We start from the raw sequence: 21,752 nt of genomic DNA, 5'->3' as shown, positions 1-21,752 counted from the left end.
GATTAGGCTTTGTAAGAATGCGAGGTTAGGGTGAGGATTCTGACCGTAGGATTCCTGGGTATCCATCTTTGCAGTTCTTGGAATAAATCATTCAGCCAGCATCTTCCTCTAGGGTTCTCTGAGCCTCATCAGTTTGCCATCTGTCTCATCTTGGTCATCTCCTTTTGCATTCTCTGAGTCCTTGCAGCCACTTTCCTTGCCAGGAGCTTTCTGTTCCTGTTGTGTCCCCCCTGTCTGTCACGTCCTGTCCCGTGTCACGGGTGTCAGCACACACATTTGTGCCGGAGCTGCTCTGCCCTGCCGCATAGCCTGGTGCAGTAGGAGAAGTCCCTGGGAGTTTGTAATGTGGGGTGTAGTGGGACTCTAGATGGGATTTGTAGATGGACACAAGACGTCTGGAGCTCCTAAGTAATCCTGCAACAGTTTGAGTTTTGTCCTAACTTTTTTTTCAGATTCAGATGGATTAAATGTGTGCCAGAGGGCCCCATCCCGGGTGAGGGGTTTCCCCCGAGCAGGTGAGGCACCGTTTGTCTCTGCAGCAGAAGTGTATATGGTGACTCTGTTACAGCACTGTTCTTTGTCTTTCTTTTTAGGAAGCAAATGTGGATACCAGCAGTCAAGGTGAGCAGTGGAGAGAAGTAGTTGTTATTGCTCAGGTCTCAATTTCTGGTGCAGCTCTAAGCTTCCGTTCTCATTTGTGTACTTTAGGCAATCCACTCGGAGTATGCCAAGCCCCCGTCACCAGCCGGCCGATGCACCGGGTTTCCTGCAAATATGAGCCCTGTGGATGCATTACAGGACTTGGTGATGAAGCCCTGAACTTTTCTATTTAAAGGTGCCATCCAGGTGGCCTCCAGCAAGTGCTGAGGAGTTGTGGTGAGTCAGGGAAGTAGGGGGGAGGAGCGAGGGTCCACTCAGGTTTCAGCCGTGCCAAATCACCTCATCTCCTCTTAACCCAGGCGTCCCCTGTGATGACGGCCTCGGTCTCTGAGCGTGCCCGAAGCGTGCGGCCCGAGCAGCTGAGCGTTCTTAGGAGCACGGTGAGGAGCAGACTTGTGGGGTTTTGGCCAATGTGGTGCCACGATCAGGCATTGATGTTTGGTTTTCTTTAATACAGCTGTCGAAGAGACACCAGCCCGGTGCCAGCAGGACCTTCCCAGCTGACGAGGTGGCCTTTCTTTGCACCTGAGACCAGCATCCCCAGATGTCTGAGAGAGAAGTAGAGGGCTACGACCCCCAGGGGGGATGAAAGCAGGGTGCTGGTTTGGGAATTACTGGGAGGGGGGGATTTGAGTCCGCTTTGGAGGTGAGGAGTGTCCATGAAGTGGCCCCTTAGGCCCCATAAAAGCAAAATCTCACTTTTGATCCCAGTGCTGAGGTGCGCAGGGCAGAGCAGTCCCAGTGTGTATTGTGTCACTTGTCTTTTGTGTATTATGTGTTGTTGGATATCTCATGTCTTTTATCATAGCCCTTTGAGGGGCCTGTCAGAAACCTTGGCACCAGTCTTAGCATCTGTACTCTCAGCGTTCCTTGCCCTGGCACCGATGCCATGGAACTTTTAACCCGGCAGCTCAGACAGGTATCAGAATCGCAACTCTTTTTCAAAGCATCCGGTCAGATGTCTTTTCAGGTCTTGTTCTGAGCTGTATGGACAGCTGCACCCTGCAAGGTTCTGTTATGATGGATTAGGACTTGTAAGAATGTGGGGACAGGTAGAGGCTTCTGACCGTAGGATTCTCGGGCATCCATCTTTGCAGTTCTTGGAATAAATCATTCAGTTAGCATCTTGTTCCTCCAGGGTTCTCTGAACTTCATCAGCCCGCCATCAGTTTCACCTCGGTCCTCTAATTTTGCGTCCTCTTGGTGCTCGCTGTCATTTTCCTTACCCAGAGATTTCTGTTCCTGTTGTGTCCCCGTTGTTTGTCCTGTCCTGTGTCACGGGTGTCTGCACACATTTGTGCCGGAGCTGCTCTGCCTTTCTGCATAGCCTGGTGCAATAGGAGAAGTCCCGGGGACTTGATGTTTGTAATGTGGGGTGTCGTTGGACTCTAGGTGGGATTTGTAGATGGGCACAAGATGTCTGGAGCTCTTAAGTTATCCTGCAGCTCTTTGATTTTTGTCCTTTCTTTCAGGTGCAGAAGGATGAAATCCAGGGCAGAGCCCCTCATCCCGGGTGAGGGGATTCCCCCGAGCAGGTCAGACACTGTTTGTCTCTGTAGAGAGAGCATAAATGATGGCTGTTAGAGCAGTCTTCTTTGTCTCTCTTTTTAGGAAGTCAAGGCCAAGTGGGCGAGGTGAGCATTGAGTAGTGTACAGAAGCAGTTGTTTTTGCTGATGTCTCAGTTTCTGGTGCAGCTCTTAGCATCTCCACTTTTTATTTTAGGTGGTCCACTTGCCATCTATCCTGGCCGGGCATGCCCATTCCAGCTGTGTGCAGCTTAAGGTATCAGTGTGGCATCCTTGTCAGATTTGGGAGGTTGTGTTTTCACAGTGTCTCAGCATGCTTTTCTGCTTTGTTTCTTTGCAGGTGCTGTCGCTGCCCTAGGCATGCCAAGGAACAGAGGAGGGCAGGTGAGTCGGTGTTTAGGCAGGCTGACTCACAGGTGAGTGTTACACAGCAGCATGCTAAGTGTGTACCTTTTCTCTTTGCAGGTATCTTCTGGGCACCCTCTGGAGTCAAATCAAAATTTGAGGTGAGCCGGGGCAGGGGTGCGGAGGAGTCCCGGGGATTACTGTTTTTGACGGCAATAGTCACCTTTTCTGTTTTGTCTTAGGTACCCTGAGGAGCCTCGTAGCCAAAGGTTGGAAACGACAGCACCGAGGCACACACGGAGCACGTTTCAACATCCACGTCCGACCGAGGATGGATTTTGTCTGCTCCTTTTCCAAAAGCTAAGTGTCGGGGCCAGCAGTTGGGAGAAGGGGAAAAACCTTTACTATCACAGAGGGCAATTTGATGTCAGCTTAGTGGAGAGGTCTGTAGTGGGACCAGCTCTCTGGAAGAAAAGGGAGAGGGTTTCTCCTCAGCCTGACCAGAGCCTTTGCCGGGCAGGGCAGTTCCGACCCATCTCAGGATTCTTGTGAACTTTGCATCGTCCGCCTTCCTCGGCCCGACGTCGTCACGGATCTTTCCCCTGAGGAGCTCGCCTTCACGTCCGGAGCTATAGCCACGGTCACCTGGCCGTCGGCTTCCTTCTCTAGGCTTGCTGAGCCTCTCGAGCATCCTCTTAACTGCTGTGGCACTAACTTCTTTTAACGAGTTACATTTCATCATCACGTGCTATCATCATAGGGCTTCCTCTCCTTTGGCATCAGCAGCCTCTGGCACATCTTGCGCTAGGCATCTCGGGTGCCTAAGGGGACAGTGCCAGGCAGTTGCCACTTGTCTCTGTGTCTATGTTGTCCGTGTCTGTGTTGTCCGTGTCTGTGTCCGTTGTCTTCCACGTCATAGGCCTTTGTTACGTCTCAATGCTTTATCGGCACTGTTCTGTGCCATCTAGGCTGTATTCTACTCACATTCCTTTCTGGATATCCCTTATTCTGGCATCTTTACATTTTTACTCTTTGAGACAGGAATGTCTCAAACGGACAAGATGTTCTCATCCATCTTCCTTCTCACTACCAGCTTTGGTAGTGCCTTTTTTTCCATGCCATTTTCTTGGACTGCTAGAGGGAGTGTCTTGCACCCTCCTCATGTGACTGCAGTACTTCTATAGGTTCCATCTTCTGAAGGGTATAGGACTCAAGAATTCATCTTCCAGCGAGTTATCTCAAGTCCTGGCTTATATTGTGTGTACCTGTGCTGGCTTATACTGTATGTACCTACCCTCTATGTACACTTGCACTGTATGCATCGACTTAGATTGTTGTGTGTACTTATATTGTACCACTTATGGTTGGAGCTGCCCTGCCCGGGCACGTAGTCACAGTCAGGTAGAAGAGTTATAAAAACTTTACTGTTCATCTGTCTTTTATGGGATTTTGGGTAGAAAACTTATTGGTCCAGAGTGGAGACAAGTCCTAGCTGTCAGATAGCCACTCGTTGACCGCTTCCTGTCGTCTCACAGGTCCCCGAGGCTACCGATTTCCCCAGAACCTACCAACTGACGTCAAGGAGCGCAGCCAGAAGATGTGTGGCAGCACGTTCTTCAGCGTCTCGAGTAAGGGCCGCAGCGAGTGTGTAAGTGGGAAGAGCGTGTGAGCGTGTGTGAGAGCATGTGTCTGTGTCTGTCTGCGTCTGCTCATCTCTGCATGTGTCAGCGCATGCCGACTGGATTACTGGATTTAACCTTGTGTGTGTGACTTTTGCTTTTCAAGTTTTTCAACTCATTTTTAAATTTAGAATAAAAAATCCCCAGCTGGGTTTCCCCCCCGCCGGCTGTTTTTTTTTCCTCGGTCCCAGTCGGTCTGTGAGGCGACGCTCATCACCAGAGTTTGGGCGCGGACTGTCCAGGGACCGGGGTTTTTGTCAGGCAGGAAGATTTTTTTGAGGCTCCCGGGAACCACGTTCCCGAGGACCAATGATTGCTGGGGTGTAATTTAGCAGTTGTGATGAGAGGGATGGTGACTTCGTGTGTCATCTGAAGGGGGTGTTAATTGTAGATGAGTGTTGTTTTTTGTGTGCTTTTGTTGTTTTGGGTTTCCTATAACAATAAATCCACATGTAAAGAAAATAGAAAAAGGTTATCATCTTGTGTTAATATGTGTGTTGTATTGCTCTGTATTGCAGGGTGAGCACAGGGTGAACTCTCTCCTCCTTGCTGTGACACCTGGGCTGGCAGGGATGACACAGTGACCTCGGCCGGCCGATGCTGCCTGTGCCATCACCTGGCACTGACGTGTTTATGAAAATCCTTTTGCTGGGATTTTTCTCCTGAGAAGCCTCAGAACAGAAATGGAACCAATAACGATCTGCTGGCTGTGGAGTGTGGGCTGGAGATGGTTTAGCAACAGGGGCATCTTGGATTAGTCTCCTGTGCAGTGTCTACTTGATGACCAATCATGGTCCAGCTGCGTCGGGGCTGTGAGCAGTCCCAGGTTTTTATTATTCATTCCTTTCCAGCTTTCTGATGTCTCCTTGCTCTTTTAGTATAGTTCTACTATCTCATTTTCTTTTAATATAATAGAGATCATAAAATAATATTTCAGCCTTCTGAGAGGTGGAGTCAAGATTCTCGTCTCTTCCCTCGTCCTGGGGACCCTCAAACACCGCCACAATCAGGAGCTGAGCGGGTTTGTGCGAGCCTCTCAGTAACCCTCGGCCGGTCCCGAGTCGGCAGACACCGGGGGGCAGCCCTGACACGGCCGAGAGCGGGGAGACACTGTCTGTGCCCCGAGGGTGCTGAGGGCACCTGGGCTGGGGGGAGACACTCTCTGTGTGTGCCCCGAGGGAACTGAGGGCACCTGGGCTGGGGGGAGACACTCTCTGTGCCCCGAGGGTGCTGAGGGCACCTGGGCTGGGCCCCTGTGCAGCACAAGAGACACCAGAGACAGCGGTAGATGATAAAGGGCCGACTCTTAGCAGGGGTTAATCCAAGGTTTTATTAGGAGTCCCAAAGGAGCTCCTGCACCTCAGGGGCCTCCTGCCAAGAGCCCCAGGGAGATGTGCCAAGGTTACATTTAAAGGGAGGTGGAAACCGAAAGTAGATAACATTTTACCAACCAATAAGTGACCCTAAGGGATGGATGCTGGGCCATAGACATACAGGACAGCGTATGGGGCAAGGCTCGGGGGGCTGACCCCTGGCCTCTGGCTAATCACTGGACGACTTGGACCGAAACTTCTGCATGGAGGGGATGGGAGGCTGAGTGATTGACAGAGAGCCAGGGTGGGGGTTTGGGGATGATCTCATCCTGGGAGAGGGATAACACAGGTAGAAGGAGGGGGGTACAGTTTGGGATAAACGATTTGGGAAAAATATGGGGATACAAAACAAAACTACTTCAAAGTATTATAAAGTATAAGAATGCACTACAGCAGGTTTGGGCAGTACCAAATGAAATGTAATAAAATAAATAAATATAATAAATAAAATATAAAATATAAATAAATAAATAATTTCTATTCTTTAAAAATAGAAAAATTAAAAATAAAAATTAAATAAAAGTAAAAAACCAAGATAATTTAAAATAAATGAAAAACAAAAACTGTAAAGTGCTGTAAAGTGCTGTAAGAGTTCCATAAAAGGTAGTGCCGTAATGCAAGACCCTCAAACACCACCACAATCACCAGCTTGAGTTGGTCTGGGCAGCACTAAATAAAAAAATAATAAAAACCTTTAAAAACAGAAAAATTAAAAAAAAAAAAAATAAAATAAAATTAGAAAAATAAAATAAAAGCTTTAGAAATAGAAAAATTAAAAATAAAATAAAAAAATTAAATAAAAACTTTAAAAATAGAAAAATTAAAAATAAAAAATAAAAAATAAGAAAAATAAAATAAAAGCTTTAAAAATAGAAAAATAAAAATTATAAAATTAATGCTTTAAAAATAGGGAAATTAAAAATAAAAAATAAAATTAAAAAATAAAATTAAAGCTCTAAAAATAAAAAAATTAAAAATAAAAATTAAATAATAAATAAAAATAAAAAAGTAAATGCTTTAAAAATAGAAAACTTTAAACTTAAAAAAATAAAAAATAAAAATCTTTAGAAATAGAAAAATTAAAAATAGTAAGTAAATTTAAAAAATAAAAAATAAAATAAAAAACGTTAAATATAGAAAAATTAAAAATAATAAGTAAATAAAAAATAAAATTAAAAAATAAAATAAAAATGCTTTAAAAATAGAAAAATTTAAAATAAAAATTAAATAAAAGTAAAAAAACAAAATTAATTTAAAATAAATGAAAAACAAAATAAAAACTGTAAAGTGCTGTAAGAGTTCCATAAAAGGTAGTGCCGTAATGCAAGACCCTCAAACACCACCACAATCACCAGCTTGAGTTGGTCTAGGCAGCACTAAATAAAAAAAATAAAAACTTTAAAAATAGAAAAAAATATAAATTTAATCAAAAATAAAATAAAAAAATAAAATAAATTCCTTATAAATAGAAAAATTAAAAATAAAAATTAAATAAAAAATATGACTAGAAAAATAAAATGTGTTTTAAAAATTGAAAAATAAAAATAAAATTAAAAAATAAAATTAAAGCCCTAAAAATAGAAAAATTTTTGAAAAATTAAAATAAAAACAAAATGCTTTAAAAATAGAAAAATTAAAAATTAAATAAAAAATAAAATTTAAAAAATAAAATAAAAAGCTTTAGAAATAGAAAAATTAAAAATAATAAGTAAATAAAAAATAGAATTAGAAAAATAAAAGCTTGAAAAATTAAAAATAAACAATAAGTAAAAAAAAATTAAAAAAAAAACAAAAATAGATTAAAAACAAAATAAAAACCGTAAAGTGCTGTAAAGTACCATAAAAGTTCCATAAAGGGTAATGCCATAAAGCGCGACTGTCGCAAAACTGTCGTAAAGCGCGTCTGTCGCAAAAGGTGCCGTAAAGCGCGACTGTCGCAAAAGGTGCCGTAAAGCGCGACTGTCGCAAAAGGTGCCGTAAAGCGCGGCTGTCGCAAAAGGTGCCGTGAAGCGCGACTGTCGCAAAAGGTGCCGTAAAGCGCGACTGTCGTAAAACTGCCGTAAAGAGCGACTGTCGCAAAAGGTGCCGTAAAGCGCGACTGTCGCAAAACTGCGGTAAAGAGCGACTGTCGCAAAACTGCCGTAAAGAGCGACTGTCGCAAAAGGTGCCGTAAAGCGCGACTGTCGCAAAAGGTGCCGTAAAGCGCGACTGTCGCAAAGGGTGCCGAAAAGCGCGACTGTCGTAAAACTGCCGTAAAGAGCGACTGTCGCAAAAGGTGCCGTAAAGCGCGACTGTCGTAAAACTGGCGTAAAGAGCGACTGTCGCAAAAGGTGCCGTAAAGCGCGGCTGTCGCAAAAGGTGCCGTAAAGCGCGACTGTCGCAAAACAGCTGTAAAGCGCGACTGCCGTAAAATTGTGCCGTACAGGCTGGCGGTGCCCTGGCCGACACGGGGTGCCGTACAAGATGGCGAGGGCCGACCGAGTGGGCGTGTCCTGGGCGGGGCGCCGTGTCGACGGGCTGACGTCGTTAGGCGGCACTCTGCCTGCAGTGCGCCGATGCAGACGGCAGGGGGCGCTGTGCCTGTAGTGCGCCAAAGCAAACGGCAGGGGGCGCTCTGCCTGCAGTGCGCCGATGCAGACGGCAGGGGGCGCTTTGCCTGTAGTGCGCCCATGCAGACGGCAGGGGGCGCTCTGCCTGCAGTGCGCCCATGCAGACGGCAGGGGGCGCTGTGCCTGCAGTACGCCAAAGCAGACGGCAGGGGGCGATGTATAAATAGAGTATAAAGTATAATCTATATAGAAGAAGAAATAAAAGCTCTATGTTACCTGCAGCTGTAGAAAATTTCAGGCTCCCATGGAGGAAATAGTTTTCCTAAAATCATTGCCGTTTTGGGGTTTTTTGCACTCCCCAGTCGGCTGAACGTTTCTACTGCTGCTTTTTTTTATTCTAAAGCTAGAATGGAAAGCCAAGATTAGAAATACAGCGAAAGAAAGAGAGAAAGAATTAAAGAGAGAGAGAGACAAAGAGACAGAGACAGAAAGAAAGAGAGAGAAAGAAATAAAGAGAGACAGAAAGAAAGAGAGAGACAGAAAGAGAGCAAAAGAAAGAGAGAGAGAGAGAGAGAAAGAAAGAGAGACAGAAAGAAAAGGAAAAAGGAAAGGAAGAGAAAGAAACAGAGAGAGAAAGAAATACAGAGAGACAGAAAGAGAGCGAGAGAAAGAAATAGAGAAAGAAATAGAGAGAGAAAGATAGAAAGAGAGAGACAGGAAGAGAAAGAGAGAAAGAGAGAAAGAGAGAAAGAGAGAAAGAGAGAAAGAAAGAAAGAAAGAAAGAAAGAAAGAAAGAAAGAAAGAAAGAGAGAAAGAGAGAGAGAGACAGGAAGAGAGCGAGAGAAAGAAAGAAAGAGAGAGAGAAAGAAATAGAGAAAGACAGAAAGACAGAAAGACAGAAAGACAGAAAGAAAGAAAGAAAGAAAGAAAGAAAGAAAGAAAGAAAGAAAGAAAGAAAGAAAGAAAGAAAGAGACAGGAAGAGAGAGAGAGAAAGAAAGAAAGAGAGAGAGAGACAGAAAGAGAGACAGAGAGAAAGAAAGAGAGAGAGAGAGAGAAAGAGAGAGAGAGAAAGAGAGAAAGAGAGAAAGAAAGAAAGAAAGAAAGAAAGAAAGAAAGAAAGAAAGAAAGAAAGAAAGAAAGAAAGAAAGAAAGAAAGAAAGAAAGGGAGAGGGAGACAGAAAGAGAGACAGAGAGAAAGAATGAAAGAGAGAGAGAGAAAGAATGAAAGAAAGACAGAGAGAGAGACAGAAAAAGAGACAGAGAGAAAGAAAGAAAGAGAGAGAGAGAAAGACAGAATGCAGACAGAGAGAAAGAAAGAAAGAGAGACAGAGAGAGACAGAGAGAAAGAAAGAAAGAGAGAAAGAAAGAAAGAAAGAAAGAAAGAAAGAAAGAAAGAAAGAAAGAAAGAAAGAAAGAAAAAGACAGAATGCAGACAGAGAGAAAGAAAGAGAGAGAGAGAAAGAAAGAAAGAAAGAAAGAAAGAAAGAAAGAAAGACAGAGAGAGACAGAAAGAGAGACAGAGAGAAAGAAAGAAAGAAAGAGAGACAGAGAGAGAGAGACAGAGAGAAAGAGAGAAAGAGAGAAAGAAAGAAAGAAAGAGAGACAGAGAGAAAGAGACAGAAAGAGAGAAAGAAAGAAAGAGAGACAGAGAGAGAGAGACAGAGAGAAAGAAAGAAACAGAGAGAGACAGAGAGAAAGAAAGAAAGAGAGAGAGAAAGAGAGAAAGAAAGAGAGACAGAGAGAGAGAGAGAGAAAGAGAGACAGAGAGAAAGAAAGAAAGAGAGACAGAGAGAAAGAAAGAAAGAGAGACAGAGAGACAGAGAGAAAGAAAGAGTGACAGAGAGACAGAGAGAAAGAAAGAAAGAGAGACAGAGAGACAGACAGAGAGACAGAGAGAAAGAAAGAAAGAGAGACAGAGAGAAAGAAAGAGAGAGAGAGAAAGAGAGAAAGAAAGAGAGAAAGAGAGAAAGAAAGAAAGAGAGACAGAGAGAGAGAGAAAGAGAGAAAAAAGAAAGAAAGAGAGACAGAGAGAGAGACAGAGAGACAGATAGAAAGAAAGAGAGAGAGAGAAAGAGAGAAAGAAAGAAAGAGAGACAGAGAGAAAGAGAGAGAGAGACAGAGAGAAAGAAAGAAAGAGAGAGAGAAAGAAATAGAGAAAGACAGACAGAAAGAAAGAAAGAGCGAAAGAAAGAAAAGGAAAAAGGAAAGGAAGAAAAAAAAAAGGAGGAAGAGAAAGGAAGAAAAAAAATGAAAAAGGAAAAGGGTGAGAGTGAAAAAGAAAGAGCGAAAGTGGAAAAGGGGGTGAAAAACAGAGTGAAAAAAAGAAAAAAGAGTTGGAGTGGAAAAGAAAGGACATTCGGGAGGGGCGGTGCTGCCTAAGGTGCTTCCGCGCCCAGGAGCGAAGGAGCCGTTTGATCCCCTGGCGGGAGCGCAGCTCCCGGTGGCGGAGAACGGAGCGGTGGCTGTCAGTCCGAGACTCCAACTCCCGGCAGGCCCTGCGGCCGTAAAGCGCGGCGTCTGACGCAACGGCCGACGCGCCATATGAATGGCTGGCGGCCCGAGGCGGCCGCGCGCCGGGGGAGCGGGCAGCTCCCGGCGCCTGTGCCACGCGGGACGGAGCCGCGGCAGCGACGCTGGAGGGGCGAAGCCTCCGTCCGGCCGCCCGCACGGAGCCGAGCGGCGCGGAAGGGGCGTCCGCCCGGTGCCTCGGCCTCGCTCAGCGGTCCCGGTGGCGGGGGCTGAGCTCGGGCGGGGCGCGCTGCCGCCCGCCGATGGCGGAGCGCCAGGCGGTGCTTTGCTGCCGCGGGCCGGGAGCTGCAGGAGCCGCCCCGGGCGAGCGGCGCCGGGCGCTGCCGCGGTCACTGTGCGGCGGCTGCCCTCGGGCTGGCGGAGGCGCGGGAGCCGCCGAGCTGCAGCGTCTCCCTCGGGCCGCTGCCGCTGCTGCGGGCGGGGGCGGACGAGCGGCTGCGGAGGCGGCTCCGCGGCGGGCTCAGCCTTGCGAGCAGAGAGCGCTCGACATCGCTGGCATGACACGGCTGCTGAGTGCCTCAGTGCTCGTGGCTCTTTCTTCCACGCAAACAGATGGAGCGGCATCGCTGAGCAGTAAAACACAGCGATGGCCCGGAGAATGGCGAGCGCAAGGAGCGCCGGGCAGGATCCTTCTGATGGCACAGGTGCGATCGGCAAACTCAGCCCCTTGTGCCCCTACCCTCCCGACCCCCAGGGGAAATGCTCTCCAGCCTCGAGCTGCTGAGAGACAAAACGTGTGATTTGACACTAGGGTCCGGAAAAGGTTTCCGTTTAGATTAGCAAATGCCTCAATTGTTCTCGGTTACATCCTAGGATCGGTTTTAGGCAGTGACTTTCTACCGCTTGTCGGATTTTCTTGTGCAATGGTAAGAAAATAGGCAGGTCTGATACTGGTTTCGCTTTTTTTCTACTTCATGTTCCATGAGCTGCTTTTATCCAAGCAATTGGTGTAGGCGTTTCTGGTTCACTTTTTTTTTTTTTTTCCCTCTAAATCGGCAGTAAATATAGCTGAGTAAAATTACCTTGGTTTTCTTCCTTCTTAAATGTTTTTATTGATAATCCTATTTGAATATGCAGAACACGTGGGTATGTCCTGTAATATATCCTAGCTTTTCTTGTTTACAGGGTACTCAGAAAATATTTTTCCCTTCGAGTCCCACTGAAACATTCTCCGTGCAATCTCCGTTAAGGTCTGTGTTTGCAAATAAGCCACCATCAGCTGAGATATTTGCCTGTGTACCTTTTCCTGTCATTCAGAGCTTGCGTTCTGTGGTTTTTATGATAAACCTATCAAACTTGCGAAACCGTTTTGCAAGTCTTAACCGTTGAAGGCAGCAAGAAGTGGTTTTAAAGCCTGTTCTTGAGCAGACAAAGGGGAAAAGTGTGAATTTGCTGCTGAACTTGTCCTTTTTCATTTGACTTGCCTTGAATTATTTAGGAAGAGAGAGCACTAGAAAAAAGAGAGAAATAGAATTGGTTCTTGAGCCCTCCTAAAATGCTCCCCGTGATTCCGTGTGGAGCCAAAGTGAAGGGTGATGGAACAGAGCCCCTGTGCTTTAGAAGGAAATCAATTTCAACCTGATCTCCACCCTGAGTCTCCCTAATTTCTGTTTTTAAAATGCAAACTCAGTTTAGGAAGTGTTGGGAGTTAGTATTTTGGGGAAGAAATGGCAGTTGCACAAACCGTTCCATTTCCCAGAGGCTCTGGGAAGGATTCATTTTGTAAGCGCTGTAACTGCCATCGGTTGGGGGTTCGGGGTTGGAATGTGCACTTGCCCTCCTATAAAGCACTCGTTCATTTGCATTTCAGTGCCAGGAGTCTGGAGAAACTGGAGAAGAGCCCAAGAGACATTTTTCATCCTGAGATACAAAAGGTAGGAAGTGACTTTTTTTGGTTTGGTTCTTTTTCTTTATGATTTCCTGGAAATAGAAGTAATTAAGTATAGATCCTACTGGTTTGTTTCTTCCAGTAGCTAATAAGAATAATAATAATAATAATAATCTAATACTACTTAAACTGTCTCTTTATCCATTGAGCTGGCCATTTCAAATCCAAACTTCTAAACACCAATAAAACCATCATCCTTGTAGAATCTTTAATAGGAGGGGGCTAAAGATGCTGTTTTTGTTGACAGGATTTATTGGTTCTTGAAGGGCAAGAGGTGAGTACAAGCCTAACTACTTCTTGCTCACAGACCCGTCCGGTGAATACGGCTTTGTATTTGGATGGGCTTTTGATGACTTCTAAATCAATTGCTCGTTACAGTAAAAAGAAGTCATGTTTTTTGGAACCTGACAGCAAAAATAACTTGAAGCACCAACTTAATCATAATTGATCACCCATCTCAGTTAATGATTTTATGCTATACTATCAAAGTTTAAAGGTAAATTATTGTGTAGTAGGAGATGGTATAAAATGTATGTTCTAACGTGTAGGATGTAGGCAAAGATTAGAGGAACCAAATTTTTATGTCTTCTGTTTGACTGTTTACCAAATAATATTTGGTTTTATTTTCCAGGGATCGGTGAATTTTAAATTTGGAGTCCTCTATGCTAAGGATGGTCAGCTTACAGGTGATGAAATGTTCAGTCATGGTGAGGTTTTCACCTTCTCCTTAATTGTTTTGCTCATCTGAAAAAAAAAAAAAAAAAAAAAAAAAAGGTATGTTTATTATTTGTTACCCCGTTCTGTCCGTTTCCTCGGTATTTGCTGGAGCTCTGCTTACCCAAGCTTTGGGTAAAACAAGCTTTGGGTTCCTTCTGTCCCACTGGGTGTTGCCCAGTTTGGTTGCATCTGGTGAAATTCACCCTGAGCCCTTACAGAACCAGCTCAAACCACGTGAGAGCCATTCGCAGCTCTCTCAGGACACCCGGAGGAGGATGGGTGACGTTTCTGAGCATCTGGCAAGTGTACTTCTATCAAAACTCGGCCTGTGCAATTTCTGGGGAAAACCCTTCTGTATCCTGAAGGGTTCCTCAAACTCTGTTGAGGATCCAGTTAGCAGTTGCTCACCTGGATGGTTCCAGCTCCTCAAGCTAACACTGGTACTCTTGCCCTGTAGTTTAGATCTATTGTAGTTTTGTTATTTTGCAAGATTTTACGTCTTTGGACAATAACGTGCATTTCACTCTTTGGAACCTCTGGGATCATTCCTTGGTGCAGCACCACCTAATGGGACACTTGGCTGCTGTGCTGAAGGGCTTGGTTACTGGAATTGTAAATCCCGGAGAGTTTGTAAGTCTTCTGTCCCCAGGGAGGTGTCACGCTTTGTTCACCGTTGCTCTGTTTGTCGGGTGCTGCTTCTCGTCGGAGGTATTAACTTCAAACTGCCCTGTTCTTTTTTGAACTTTTTTTCCTGGTTCTCTCCGTAGGGCAGGGAAGGACTCTCGTATCCCGGTCGTCAGACTCAGCGCTGCCCGAGAAGATACAGAGACTGTAAAAATCATAAGAAGCAGCTAGGACTGCAGAGGAAACAAACTGGAGAGAACAAAAGGTGATATTGTTCTCCTTAGCCTGGATTAGAAACATCCACTGCGCTTTGATGCCGGTGGCTGCCAGGGGCTCGTTAGGTCTCTTGAGGCAGGTGTAGGTGTTCACTTGTAGGTTCTATTTTTTGGCAAAGGGCCACGAGAGAAGTTTATTTATAGATCCAAATAAACATTCATCTTATCTGAACATAACCTGTCATCCCCTTTCTGACATTAAGGACTCCTGTATAAATACTTGGGGGGGTTTTCTTTGTCATTTCTGAATGGTTCCATTTTGCCGGATACTTGAACGAGTCTGAGGGGGTTTAATTGCATACTGCTTCCTTGAAATTCTGTTGGTCTCTGCTTGGAACCCTTCTTGTACTGCTTAATGAAAGACTTCTGATGGTGTTTTCTTGCCTGTTTGTGGTTAAGGTCATGCTCTGATGCATTTACAGAAGCCATGGCAGGAGAGAGTCAGCTGCTGGAGAAGAGGAGACAGTACTATCCCTGTGCAGCACAGAACTGTGCCACTGCTGTGTCATCAGCTGTGTCTGCACTGAAAGTAGCCACCTTCACTTGTAGGTAGCTCCTTGGTGCTTTAGGACACGCTGAGGGATTTATTCCTTTTGGGATCCACGATGAGAATTCCCAAGAGAGGTAGTAGTAATAAGGTCTGAGATTGGAAAAAAGCCTGTGTCCTTGGAATGTTGTTGTTGTCGTCAAAAGTTAATTTTTCCTTCTTTCTTAGCCGGTAGTCAGCTTTTTGCTTTATTTTTTGTGGTATCAGTATTTGATTGTTTAAAAAGTTGCTTCAAAAGAACTGCAGTGGCTGGCCACCAGGACCTTGTTCCGATTTGCCTATTTGCTTGTAGCTAAAACGTTTCCATATTGTTTATCATTCTATTGAAGAAACTGCTGCCCAGTCAACTAAGAACTGAACATCTCTCTGTCTAGGACATGGGGAGAGGATTTAGGTCATGTCTTTGTTTCCAGAAAAAAGTTCCAGTGTAGTTTCTAACTAGAGGAAAAGGGGGGGGGTAAAGACTCGGGGCTCTGATGCCACTGGGGGCACCCCGAGGTGCCCAGGAGAGGGAGCCCCACTGCGGTGCAGGAGCAGGTATGTTATCACGTACTAGAGAGCAAATTATAAATAGAAATAGGAAAATTATAAATATAAAAATATTTTTTAGATCGTTAAAGAAAGCGGGTTTTTTTACTTGTCAATAGGCAGGGTTTTGATGATAAAAATGATAAATACAAAGAATATGAAGGTAGAAATCTAAGTCTAGAAAGATATCATAAATACATACAGATAAAGTTTAAAACTAGAAGAAAAAATCAGTTGCAGCAGTAGATACGATACATAATATAGATAATACTTTAAATACATGTCTAGAATTTTATAGATATTATAGATAATTATTAATAGATTGCATCAAAAGAAACGATAAATATAAATGTGAGTATAACTATACAAAGTATAAAAATATTTCAATACCGTTTAAAAGAAGGTGTTTTCTTGTATTTATTTGAGATGGGGTTAGAGATGGGGTTTTTCTTTGGATTAATAGAAGTATTCTAGAAATATAAATCTAACTGTAGAGAGATCCAATCGATAGAGGAGGATATTTCTAAAACCACAACCGAACGCCGCCGCCTTCGGGGGAATCGCACGAGCTCGGCCGAAGCAAGGCGAGAGCGGCCGACCCTGACGGCCTCGAGCGAACCGAGGCGAGGCTTCCGAGGCTGCCTGAAGCGAAGCGAGCCGAGCTCAGGCGAAGCGAGCCTGCTGCTCTCGTGCGCGCTGCTTAGCGCCAGTGCGCTCCCAGCCTACTGAGCTCCTGCCCGAGCCCGCGCTCCCGGTCGTGTCCGCGCCGTGGCCGGGCCGCCCGCGGGACGCGGCAGCGGGAGAGCCCCGAGCCGGGCGAGCTGAACGGGAGGCGGCGGCGCTTGCCCGCCCGCCGTCGGGGAGCCGAGGCGAGGCGAGCGGAGCCGAGGCGCGCCGAAGGCACAGAGCGGCTGGGAGTTGGGCCGAAGCGAGGCGAGCTCGGCCGAAGAGGCGAATGCAGGCGCCAAGAGCCGAGTTGAGGCGCCAAGAGCCGACTGGAGCCGAGCGTCTCCGGAGCGAGCCGAGCTCCGCCGAGCGCCGCAGCATCCCGGGCAGGGCGAGGCGCCGGGCCGGGCTCGGGGTGCAGCCGGGGCTCTGGGAGGCTTCCCCGCCTGTCCCTCTCTCTAGCCCTCCTTCCTTCTCCCCGTCTTCGCCTTCTCTCGCTCCCTTTCCCCCATTCCCTCTCCCCCCGCAAAGCCGGCTCCTTCCTGTCCTGTCCCTAGCCCGCTACTCCCTTCTGTTCCCCCTGTCTCCTTCCTGTGCCCAGCCTCCGTGTACCCTCGTCCCGGGCTTTCCCTTCCCGTGCCGCTTTCCTGCACAGCCCGAGCTCCCTCGCCGCCCTTTGTCGTGCCCTGCTCTCGCTCCTCTCTTCCCGTGCCCCCTTTCCTTCTTTGCCCCGCAGCCGCGGGGCTCGGGCTGCCGGAGAATAAAGCCCCGAGGGCCGGAGCCCGGCGCCCCTGGGCCCTTGCGGGAGTCCCCGCGCGGGGCCGGAGGCTCTCGGCGGATCCCCCCGTGCCGCTCAAGCAGCGCGGCCGACAGCGCCGGAGCTGCGGCTTTGCCGGCATCGCGCTGAGAGCGGCCCCCGCTCCGTGCCGGGCCGTCGCCGCCGTCTGTGCCGCTCCCTCTCTCGCTGCCCCTGGCCCGTGACAGCGAGGCTGGGCAGGAACCTCAAGCCTTCTGGGGGCTGCCCCCCCTTTCTTGTTGCAGCAGAATCCCTTGCTGGGGCCATGCACGTGTGGGAAGGGCTTGGGGGAAGCGCTGCGCTGCTGTCCGGGGCAGTCGGATTCGTTCGGAGCCTTCTTTGGGGGTCAGGGAAAGGCGGGGTGAAGACTCGGGGCTCTGATGCCGTTGGGGGCAGCCCAAGGTGCCCAGGAGAGGGAGCCCCACGGCGGTGCAGGAGCAGGTGGGGGGCGGGCGAGGGGCGGGGGTCACGCTGGGTGCCGTCCCCCAGAGGGACCCAAAGCTGCCACCAAATGCACAGGGAGGGGTGAGTGGGTGTAGGATGCTAAAACCTGGCAAGGCATTCGGTTTTCTAGGTATTGCTAAAGAATAGGAATTGGTCTCTAAACTCAGCTGGGGAGAAACCCTCTCTATGCACTCATTTGTTTACAGGAATGTAGAAGGTTCCGACTGGAGATGCGTAGTAGTTCTGAAGATATTGCCGTGAGGTTTTGATCTAGGAACGGAGCGAGCTGTGCCCTGGAACCCTCAGAACAGCTGCAGGGGCTGAAGGCGATAGAAAGGGCTCTCTGGCACCTTTTGCCTCCGTTCTCTGCCAGCGCCCAAAGCGTGTCGCAGTCCCGGAAGAGGCGCTTGTCATCTCGAGAGCCAAAAGGAAGACGTGTCAAATCCCAGCTCTGCCTTGTGTTTCGTGTGGGTTTTTTACTTCGTATTGATGTCATTCCAGAGAGCAAGGAAAGAAGAAATGGGACCGGCTCCCACTATTACTGTGTGAAGGCTTTCTTGAAAGGCTGCTGTATTTCTATTGTCCTTTTCCACTCCAAGCTTGACTTTTGCCCTCGTTTTTCGAGCTCTGCTGCATTGGGTGTCCCAAGGAGGGCGGGGTTCCTCAGCAGGGCTCTTAGGAGGCGGCGCTGATTCTGCTTTTTCTGCAGGCGTCTCAAAGCGTGCTACCAGAATGACAGTTTTGTGCACTGGAAAGCTTTCCCTCAGTGCCATCAGCGCACGTCCGTGTCTGAATTGTGGAAGCAGACGGACTAAGAAAAGCCAGCACCCGGAGCAGATTTCTGTTGGCTCTGTGTCTGTGAGAAGCGGGCTGTGTGCTGGACGGGGAGAGGCGCTGTTGGAGAGTGGCATCAGCGCCAGGTGTGAGCTGTGAGGATGATGGGGGGCTCGGAGCAGCGCCAGGTGTGAGCTGTGAGGATGATGAGGGGCCGGCTCCTGCCGGGGGGGCGAGGCTGTTTTAGGGGGAGGCTTCGCCTCAGCTGCCTTTTGCATGGAGCTGCTGAGTAGAGGGGTTCATGGGGGGGCTCCCGGGGCTGTCTCATGGAAGGACTGCGAGAGCTTCTGGCAGTGTCTGGGCGAACACCTGGATACGCGCTTGGATCCGCGGAGCATCGCTTCAAGGAGGTGCCGAGGGACGAATCTTTGTGCCGGGAAGCAGCAGCCGAACGGGTGAGCGCGTGTGGATTTGGAGCGGGGACTTTGGTCCTTTCCCTTTTCAATTGGATCTTGGCAGTCCCCCCTCCCCGCTTCCCCAGGAACAAAAAGGGAGCTTGTGAAGACAAAAGAAATGAAGGAGAGGCAATACTCTCCTAATATTGTCTGTGTTTGAACTGGGGGGGATCCGCTTTCGCTTGCGGTTCCAAGGATGTCGGTTGAAGGAAAAGCTGCCTTTTCCCGGCTGTTAGGGGTATCCCAGGGGTGACAGGGAATCCCTGCGTTCCATTTGAACGGGAATGGGCAAAGTATTGTTGTCATCGGATGGCTTTGATTTGAAGGTAGCCAGCCCATTTTCATCATCCTAAGGTTTAAATGGAGGGGACAGCGCTGGTGTCCCTCCTTTGCAAGGGTTTGAATGGAGGTCAAAATCCCCCTTTGCACATGGCTGGAAGGATTTCATTGGAGGAAAGCCCCTTCTTTTCTGCTCTCCTAGGGGATGAACTTGAAGGGGAGAAGCCATTTCTTTGCCCTTGTTGAAGCGAGGTGAGCGCCGCCCGCGGCGTCAGTTTCGGGGTTGAGTTGCGGGAAGCCGCAGCTCTGGCGGCGTTTGCAGGGCTGCAGTCGGGCTGTGCCGCTGCATTTGCGGGCGCTTCTTGTGGCCGCGGCCCGGCCCGGAGCGTTGCCGCTCGGGAGCGCTGCCGGCCCGGGCCGGGCGGGTGCCGAGGCGCACGGGGGAATTTGGCGCGGCAGCGGCGGAGCCGCTTTGCCGGTGCGAGCCGCCGTGCGGAGCCGAGGGCAGCTGGCGCCGGGCCGGCCAAGGGCGGCAGAGGCGGCGCGGGCGCTGCTGCGCCGGCCCGGCCGGTGCCGGCCGCTCTGTCCGCTCCGGGCGCGGGGCTCGGGCGCCGCCGGGGCCCCCCGGGCAGGGGGAGCGGGCGGGGGTGGGGGGGTCTCCGGGGCGGCGCCGCCCCTGCGCGCCGGAGCAGCCGCCGGAGGAGCCGCTTTGCCGCCGGGAGCCGCGCTCCGTCCGGGGCCGGCAGCGCGGGGTTGGGCTGCCGCAAGTTCTTGGGTGTCGTGGTTCGGAGGTGGCTTTGTAGGGATGCATCACACGGGTTTGTTCTGGTCGCAGTGGGTGTGCGCTAAGGGCTATGGCGTTCTTCCTGACCGGTACGGTTCTCGGTTCTTCGGGTGGTGACGATAAAGGTTTGGTTTGAATCGAGTTCTGTAGTCGGATATTTTTTTTGCCGGGCTATTCTGTTTTTAAAGGCGTGCAATGGTTTTTACGGGTCGTTGGGTGAAGCAGCGGCTCGGATTTTAATTCTGTCGCGGTGGCTTTTATTAGCGTGGGCGTGTAGCGTTTGTTTCGGTGGGTTCGAGGTGGCGTCGTGTCGTTAATAGCAGCGGGGTTTTTAAAATCTCTCTAATTGCGTTTGTGTTTCTCGTCTTCCAGGGCTTTTATTTCTTTGGTTTGTTTGATTGTAGTGTACGTTTTATTGTTACGGATCATTTGGGAGATCTTGTGAATGGTTACGTTTCTCTTTCGGCTTTGTGTTTATTTCTGGGTGGTATTTTTATTTTGATCGAATGAGGCTCTATGCGTTTATTCTTCAGTTGGGAATAATTTTTTTGACGTAAATTGAAGTTGCTTTGGTTTGGGGGACTTTTGTTTTACAAATGTATTTTCTTTTTTTTTTTTTTTTTCTTTTTTCTTTTTTTTCGTTTCTTGTTGTCCTTTGACGTATTTGGTGGTTATTGATCAGTTTTATTTTTGGGAACGTGGGTGTTTATATGGTGGGTCTTTTTAAGTAGTTTTTTTATTTGGGTAGGTATTTTCTTATATTTTACTGGCTGAGGTTTTTGTTTTTTTTTCTATTTCGTTCATTAGTTCGCTTTCTAAAGTTCTTTTGACAGAGTATTGCTTATTCTTTGAGTTAGTGTAGATGGAGATTTTTGGTTTGTTTTTCAATAACGTTCAGGGTCAGTGGCACTGATTGGAGTTGAGCGAGTTGGTTTGGGTTCTTTTAGAGGTTTTTGTGATTTGCTGCGTGGGTTTCTCAAGGGTTTTCTTTTCGTTTGGTTCAATTTTTCTGATGTGATGAGAACTGTTAGTGAAAAGAGTGTTGTGTGTTTTTTTCGCTGGCAGTTGTTTGGCTGGTGGAGGTATCTTGATGGTTTTGGAAGACATTGGTGGGAATTCGATGCTGTTTGTTTTGTCATTGCATTTAGGAATTGGATTTTAAATGTAAAATTCTAAGGATAGCTATCTTTAAACAAGACGAGTAGGTGTGTAGAAATGGGAATAAACTTTTATTTTGATCTATTCGATCTCTATTTAAAATTTAACAGTTAACATAAGTCATGGTGTATTCCAAGAAGATATTGTAGTTTTTAATAGAGTATTGTGTATGTTGATAGATATATCAATAGAGATGCTAAATATAAACACAACTCAAACGAAATTTTAAATGTAGAAATGTGTTTCGAATCTTTGCAGATATATATATATAAAATTATTAAAGGATTGTAAATATAAAGTGACATAAATCCATACAACGCGTAATACAAGTGATACTGTATGTATCTTATGATGATATATTATAGCAAGTAGCTATAAAATAGCTCTAAATATAGTCCATCACTATGATATAATATCTAAAACATTATAGGTATGGTAAATATAAATACAACAATATTATTAAAAGTAGTTTAAAAGAAAGGATGGTTTTGTTTTTTGTTTGGCAAAAGCAGGGGTTTTATTATAAAAACTACAAATACAAATAATAGAAAGGTAGAAATCTAATTGTAAAAATATCTCATGAATACATCAAGATGGATATAAAAATTGAAAATATTAGAGAAAAGAAGTTGTAGCAGTAGATATGGTACATAATAAAAATAATAATTTATCTATATGATGTGAATGATATATATGTGATATGTAATTATGAATAGAATGCATCAGTATAAACTGTGACTATAAATGTGAATATAATTATGCAAGCTCTAAATATAACACTATTTCAATATAGTTTAAAAGAAGGGTTTTTTGGTATTTGTTTGGTTAGAGATGGGATTATTTTTGGAATAATAAAAGTATGATGGAAATGTAAATCGAAGTATAGAAATTTACAATCAATATATACTGATATGGATAAAACCACAAAATATGAATAAATACAGATAATAGGAATAGACATAATAGATTGTATAAATGACGTAACACATCACTGTCCGGTATAAATATGTGTGTGAATAGAACTAGGAAAACTAGAACTATAAAATTTATTTAAAGAAGGTTTGAAAGAAAGGGGGCTTATTTGGTTCTTGTTGGGTAAGAGGCAGGTTTTTGGCATTTATTTTTAGAGGAGTTTTTGGGGGGGATGGCCCCTG

The 21,752-nt window shown here is 46.7% G+C and overlaps 1 protein-coding gene and 1 long non-coding RNA gene across 3 annotated transcripts; both read left to right on the top strand.

Moving 5' to 3' along the window:
- Positions 1–452: 452 nt before the first annotated feature.
- LOC143694264 (uncharacterized) lies at positions 453–5,156 on the top strand. The gene is made up of 12 exons (XM_077179446.1): positions 453–515; positions 594–621; positions 709–876; positions 960–1,040; positions 1,118–1,168; positions 2,133–2,294; positions 2,384–2,443; positions 2,528–2,571; positions 2,653–2,693; positions 2,775–2,975; positions 4,068–4,180; positions 4,730–5,156. Exons 8-11 carry the CDS (start codon positions 2,548–2,550, stop codon positions 4,105–4,107), a joined length of 306 nt encoding a protein of 101 aa, XP_077035561.1. The 5' UTR covers positions 453–515; positions 594–621; positions 709–876; positions 960–1,040; positions 1,118–1,168; positions 2,133–2,294; positions 2,384–2,443; positions 2,528–2,547; the 3' UTR covers positions 4,108–4,180; positions 4,730–5,156.
- Positions 5,157–10,728: 5,572 nt separating this feature from the next.
- LOC143694193 (uncharacterized) lies at positions 10,729–13,328 on the top strand. Of its 2 annotated transcripts, XR_013182543.1 has the most exons (3): positions 10,729–11,853; positions 12,474–12,537; positions 13,183–13,328. It is a non-coding gene; the product is annotated as an uncharacterized LOC143694193 (long non-coding RNA). The 2 variants fall into 2 exon arrangements; XR_013182542.1 differs by lacking the exon at positions 10,729–11,853 and having other exon boundaries at positions 12,189–12,537.
- Positions 13,329–21,752: the final 8,424 nt, after the last annotated feature.

The sequence above is a fragment of the Agelaius phoeniceus genome, chromosome 6 (genome assembly GCF_051311805.1).
Source record: "Agelaius phoeniceus isolate bAgePho1 chromosome 6, bAgePho1.hap1, whole genome shotgun sequence".
Lineage (NCBI taxonomy): Eukaryota > Metazoa > Chordata > Aves > Passeriformes > Icteridae > Agelaius > Agelaius phoeniceus.
Note: the sequence above shows the minus strand (reverse complement) of the source record. Positions and strands in the feature narration are given on the sequence as shown.

What these genes read in the sequence shown, in the direction of transcription:
- LOC143694264 (XM_077179446.1), top strand. Translation starts at nt 2,548, where the DNA reads ATGCCAAGGAACAGAGGAGGGCAG. An exon ending in GAGTCAAATCAAAATTTGAG is followed by an intron (nt 2,694 to 2,774) that starts GTGAGCCGGGGC and finishes GTTTTGTCTTAG; the next exon opens with GTACCCTGAGGAGCCTCGTA. An exon ending in GATGTCAGCTTAGTGGAGAG is followed by an intron (nt 2,976 to 4,067) that starts GTCTGTAGTGGG and finishes GTCGTCTCACAG; the next exon opens with GTCCCCGAGGCTACCGATTT.